Source organism: Phalaenopsis equestris, unplaced genomic scaffold (assembly GCF_001263595.1).
Source record: "Phalaenopsis equestris unplaced genomic scaffold, ASM126359v1 Scaffold001269, whole genome shotgun sequence".
Classification (NCBI taxonomy): Eukaryota; Viridiplantae; Streptophyta; class Magnoliopsida; order Asparagales; family Orchidaceae; genus Phalaenopsis; species Phalaenopsis equestris.
In genome coordinates, this window is record NW_018165708.1 from 162,693 (window position 1) to 169,567 (window position 6,875).

General features: G+C 29.7%; 1 protein-coding gene across 1 annotated transcript in view; it reads right to left on the reverse strand.

Annotated features, from left to right (window-relative positions):
* The window catches only part of LOC110033727 (14-3-3-like protein B), a 49,624-nt gene that overhangs the window by 21,917 nt on the left and 20,832 nt on the right, over positions 1-6,875 (reverse strand). Inside the window, exons 4-5 of the mRNA XM_020737787.1 lie at positions 1,833-1,942; positions 1,607-1,755 (exon numbers count right to left, since the gene is read on the reverse strand). Of these exons, the coding sequence (XP_020593446.1) occupies positions 1,607-1,755; positions 1,833-1,942 (259 nt within the window). The remainder of the gene's footprint in view (positions 1-1,606; positions 1,756-1,832; positions 1,943-6,875) is intronic.

Genomic DNA, 6,875 nt, shown 5'->3' on the forward strand with positions numbered 1-6,875 from the left:
ACAAAATGATTCATCAATTCTTTCTAGGCAAACTAATGCTTCTTGAATAACTAACAATTGAAATTAGTTGGATAAACACATCATGCTAAAATTAGCCATAAATACTTCATGATTATTGTGCTATTGTTGTACAATTGCCGATGTAGGGACTGAATAATTAAGTAGTGTAGTTGTAGGTATTTGTATTTTTAGAATACAATCATAATGTATCATGCAAAGTGGCTTCCTCAAGCTAGAGAGAACAGACAATCACTGAGCAACTACTCAAGTCTATAAGAACTAATGAGGAGAAGCAATGCTCATATCCTAATTATTGAGGCATATATTTAATCAATCCATGAAATTCAAACCAGGATTATGGTTTGAGTCGAAGAAAAATGCAGAGTAGGACAAAGCAAGGAAACTTTGTTGCAAGCTTGTGCTTTGCAAGTAATGTGTACATTGCTTTGCTTCGCTCCTAAAGTGAGCTTTAAAGTACACTTTAATAACACTTATCCCAATTGTGTTGAGAGATTGTTTTCATGCTCAAAAGATAGCTAGCGTATATAAACTTCCATAAAAAACGAATTTTTAGAAAATTATCTAATTAACACCTACTGACAAATTGATTCCAAGAACCGAGATAAATACTTACCATGAAAAAGAACTAACAGCCAATATCAAGCATGCCAAAGAGTTCCAAAGTAGTAGACTATAATACTTAAAAAATATATCTCAAACTCTCTTAAGACATTTACTCAATTCAAGAAATAAAATATCCAAAAAAACTAGGTTATACATAATATACATTTTTCCAAGATGCACCAGCGAGTCGAGCTTTGTTTGTCACATATGGAATAAATATTCTACATTCCAAATTTGACATATAAAGAGACAGAACGAAACTTCAAAAATCAAGGACTGTGTAGCAAATTAAAGATTGTATCACTTAGCTAAAGAAAATTCAAGCATGCACAAAAAAGTAGAGCGGGCTTTTCACAATAATAGTGCATGGCCACATAGGATGAATGGGAGAGGTCAATAGGAACTCGTTGCTCAGAAAGGAAAAAAATAATGAAATAAGCTAGAGTTCCAATTAATAAACATGTAAATATAAACTCTAACAAGTCATAAGACATTTACTCAATTCATAAAATAACATATAAAAAACAAAAACAAAAATCTATAAATAATTTAAAACTTTCAATATGCACCAGATGCATGGTCTATTACTAAGGGACTAAATATTCAACAACTTAAATTTAACGTAAAACTAGGAGATCAATATAAAAATAAATTAAAAAAAATCAAAGATTGATCATATGCATTGCATAGAAAATTTGAGAATGTGTCTATCAGACGGCTGAAGAAAACTCAAGCATGCAAAGAATAATGTACAGCAGGGTTCCTCAAAGGAAAAATGCGTGGCAGTTCAAAAACAATGGGACGGGCTAATAGCAGTTCACTGCTCATAATTCAATATAACACCAAGTTTCAATTAACTAAAATGTAAGAAAGAAACTCTGCTATTAACAGACATTGACAAAATTAAAATCTAAGAACAGGCAGGGCTCTAAATAAAAAAATTAAGTGAACCTGCGTTACAAAAAAAAAAACTAACTCTTACCTCCATCTTCAGCTATGTCTGAAGTCCATAAAGTGAGGTTATCCCTCAAAAGTTGCATAATCAATGTGCTATCTTTATATGACTCTTCACTCAATGTGTCAAGCTCAGAAATAGCTTCATCAAAAGCTTGTTTGGCTAGATGGCAAGCCCTACATGTGTGTTAAAATTTATTCAGATAGGAACTCCTGGTCAAGTTGACAAAAGCCAAACACAACGATTCACCAACCTTTCGGGAGAGTTCATTATTTCATAATAAAAGACAGAGAAGTTCAATGCCAACCCCAATCTAATTGGGTGTGTAGGAGAAAGATCTGCCTCAGCAGCACTGGAAGCTGCCTGCCAAAAGGTGGAGAGCACATTAAGACAAAATCTGAACAAGAAAGTATAGTACATTATATTTTAAGAGTAGAGTGTCAAAATAGTCCCCGACTATTTACATTGGTCCGCTTTAGTCTCAAAGTTTTTAGAAGTGCCAAAAAAGTCCCCTACTATTTCAAAATTGAGCTCTAATAGTCCTTGGGGACTATTTCAGACCCAATTTAAAGAGTCTGGGAACGATATTGGCGTTGTATAAACTTTGGGGCTAAAACAACCCCATGTAAATAGAGGGGACTATTTTGGCACTTGATATATTAATAGATTGAAAATATCTGTCGCATGCATCAAATCACAATATTGAATACAAATCTAAACAAAAAAGGTAATATTCTACATCCAAACATACTTTTCAAAAACACAATAAATTCTAAGTCTGTGCACTTAGTGCAAGTGAATAAATACAAGTGACTTTTGAACAAATCATTAACATTTCACAAGCAGAGAATCTTAATCATCAATTTTAAACAGAGAAACGCATTATTTAATTATTCTAAATAATGATAAGCATGTATAATGCAAAAATATATTGGTTACCATCAACTAAATTCCTATTTAACTTCTTCATGAATTTCTATATTATCTACTGCTAAAAGAGTTTACATTATTCATTATAAAGAAATTTATTAATTCATATCAATAAAAATGTATATAGCTTTATAATTTCATTTATTATTTATTTTTTCAATTCCAAAATTTTATAAATGAACATAATAAATTCTTTAAGCAAATAGAATCTTTTAGGATTATTATTTTTATTATAGTTATATATGCATACATGCATGCATGTATGTATATAATGCTCATATAAAAAAAAATGTTGATTTTTTAAAGATCATTAAAATTTACCATTATTTATTTTGCATCAATATTTTTATAAAAGAGCAAAATTAATTCTTCTACCGAAAGTAATTTTTTAATATTTTCGAGACAATGTAAATATTAAGAATTAAAATTTTATTTATTTATTTATTTATTTATTATTATTATTATTATTATTATTATTATTTATATATATATAGGGATTTTTACATATATGCACCCAAAACTTCTCTATTTTCAGATCTCACACACAATTCTTTTTATTTACATATAAAGCACCTAAATTCTATTTAATATTTTCTTTCAGTCATCTTTTTTACTCAGAGAACCTACGCCCCATTAGAAACAAACTCTTTCCGCCGACTTCATCTCCCCTCCGCCTCGTCATCAGCCTCTCCATCGCAAAAACATTTCCCCTCTGCTCAAAGCCAAACTCTTACTCCACTTGAAGCATTCTTTTTAGATTTTATCTAATTCTCTGTTTTCACTTCAACATAATTTTTATCACTAAACAAGGTGTCAAGTAAAAAGAAGAACAATGGACAACTTATTTTCTTAGGAAAAAAAGTATGACAAATTAAAAATTTTTAAGTTGGTATATCGATATTAACCATCCATGAGAGATAAGAGAACATACTCTCGTCTTTGAGAATGGACACTCAAGGTTTAAATAAAAGGGCTTTTAATTATTTTAAAAGAAGAAGAGGAGGAGGAGGAGGTAGCTAAAGACTCCCATATTTCTATTTCCAGTCCTCTCAGAGCAAAGCATGAACCTCTAAAGTTTTACATTTGTTGTTGAGGAAACGAACACACCCGGGTGAAATGAACAGCTCCTTTGACTGGATTGGAGGAAATTGACAATTTTATTGGAAATTGTGTGATTATTGTCAAAAATTGATTATTCTAAAGATACCTATTAAAAAATTCATGGAAGAGTGCTTTCGAACTTGAGCTTCCCAATAATTTTTTTCTAAGGAGTTGATGAGAATGAAACGAAGGAAACAGGAGCTTATTTTTAAGTATTAAATAGAATTTAGGTGCTTTATATGTAAATAAGAAAGGTGTGTGAGATATATAAAGAGAATTTTTTAGTGCCATGTATGTCGATTTTTAAACATCATTAAAATTTATCATTATATTTTTTTTTCATCTGATTTTACTATAAAAGAGCATAATTAATTCTTTTGCCGAAAGGAAATTTTTAAAATTTTTGAAACAATATAAATATTAAGTGCACACACACACACACAAATATATATATATGTACACACACACACACACACACATATATATATATATATTGCATACAAAAATAATATGATGAATAGTTTAAAACACCATTAATTATTAGATGGTTGGCTTAAATAAATTTTAGATGCACATAAGCCTTAGGTATTTATTTTTATACATTTATTACTTAAATACCTTTTTCATTTCACAAAACAACTTTAGAAGTCATAATCCTAAAAATTATTGGATATTATTTTAAGATGATAAATATAAAAGAAAACCACAACAAGAACAAAAAATGTTAAAACATCTCAAAAATAATATCATGAACTTCAAGCAAACTGCAATTTATACAAGCGCATTGATATTAGTCTAACTTAAGGGTCCGTAAGATTACAAAATGAACGAAAACAACCATAAATGTTGCATATATTAAGTTTTTCTCCCAAAATACTTCATGATGAGTTTAGACACCAAACTCTTGTTTTACTACACATCTAAAATGAATGTTTAGGATATGGTATGCAAAGAGTGCCTACTGTAGGAATGAATAAGATGATGCCATATCATAAGAAACCATTGTTTCTTTCGAATAATCCAGAACAAAACACAACTACCAAAACTCATAAACCAACAACATTTACATTGTCCAAAATACCAGCCCAAAAAAATAGCAATCCACACTTAAATTACTCTAAATCTTATATCTCAGCAATGCAGCAATGCACTACACTTGCCAACGTGAGAATGTGCCACTACACATGCCACGGCATAGTGCCATACTCAGTGCTTGGTCTACCTAAAAAAAATAAACAAGTCGTGTCAACGATGTTTCTCTTCCCCAAAGTGACCATGGGTATGCAAATCAAGTAAGCTCCAAATTTGACATTTTCTCCATGGGAAAATCATAGAAACAAAGATGAGTCCATTAAGAGCTACCACATGCAAGAGGATGAGGCTTTTATGGACCAACTTGTATTGTATGCTATCAACCTAACCTTTTACAAGATTTATAGGATGAGTGAAAGTAAATCTTCACCAACATCAAAGTTGACAGTTGTTTTCTGATTAAAATCGAGAATTCCTCTAGTATGCCAAAAGCAAATCATGGCTCGTGCCCTCACAAGAGAAAAATATAAAAACCTCAGCATAATCTGATTGTTGTGGATCTCTAAGTTGTTATCCATCCGAAATATTCATATGCCGACTAAGTTCATGATTATCTTTGCTTGCAACAAAATCAGTAGAATAGGAAAGCCAAACAAGAATTCATAATGTTGTCCAAATGACAGCTAAACACAAATTTCTTCATAAAGTGAAGAAGGATGCGATTTATTATCAAATATAAGCAAAATATATCTTATGCTAAATATGGTATTGTTTGTATAAAGATATAAATATAGTATGAAAAATAAAGCTACAAACTATGTGGCATGCAAAATAATAAAAGACATAATTACAGTGCGAGATGATACTTCTAGGATTTTCTAAATAATGTATGCAAACATAAGAAAATTATAGAAGCAGCCATCAGCAAACACTCCTTACCAATGTTAAATGCTAAAAAATTAAAAATTAAAATGGTAATGAAAACAAAATGTCGCGAGTAAAAACAACATATATGATTTTTAATTCTTAATAAATAAGGAGACTTGGATGTGAAATTAGAAGGTGCAAATAATTATTATTATAGAAAAGAATGCATTTTCAAAAATTGACAAAAATTGAATACTGCTGAGGTTTGCAATGGTAAAACTATCAAGTCTATCAACAAATTTAGTGAGTAAAACAAAAGCTACAACTTAAAGATTTATGTAATAGGCATTATTGCACAAGTAAGAAGTGTATAAAATAGGCATGGTACAAAAAAGGAAATGAGTATATAGAATAGCTAAGGCAAGGGTTAAGCAATGTAAAGATTTTGGTTGAGGTATATGCATTAGAAATAATGGCAATAGATTCTTGATTAAAGATGAAGATACCAAAAAAGTGATAATGTTACTCGGGGAAATTACTAAATCAGAATTTAAGAAAGATATTATTTTGTGTGACAATATCTACAAACACATGCATAAAGATAATGCTGTAGATCCATATAAGATTTTAGTCGAGATTTATATAATTATTGAACCTATTATAATAATTTGGTTAACAATTCAATATGAGATTGAAGGCTAAATAAAGGGATGTAAAATATATTGAACATAGCATTTTTTTTAACCAATATTAAAAAAGTAAAGGGAGAAAAAGCAAACTTATAAATCATACAATGAAACAATGGGAGAAATGAATAAAATAAACGGTAAAAATATTTTATGTCACTGTCAGAGAACCAACTGGATTTCATGTTCGAAAGATTCATTATGCAAATGATTTGTGTTAAAATTAACAAGCAGCGAAATATATGGAGCAAAGATATCTATGATGGCACACTGACTAATAATAGGCTTTAACTGTGAAGTGACCGAAAAGTTATTAATTATAGCACATTTACATCAACTCCATATATTTTCAAATTGGTTATTGAGATAATTATAAAATATATTCAAAGCAATGTTCTTTAGTGTGTGATTTTTGCATATTATATAATTCTAATTGGAAAAACATCCATTGTAGTAAGAAAAATAAATAAATCGATAAAGTTAATATCAAGAAGATAGAAAATATAGAATTGGCAAAACAAAGATTGAGATCACACATTATTAAGGACTTACAATTACTCCTATTACTAGACAATTATCCATGATATGTATATGTATATGTATGTGTCTGTGTATGCGTGTGTATGCGTGTGTATGCGTGTATATGTATGTATATATGTGTATATATATATATATATATA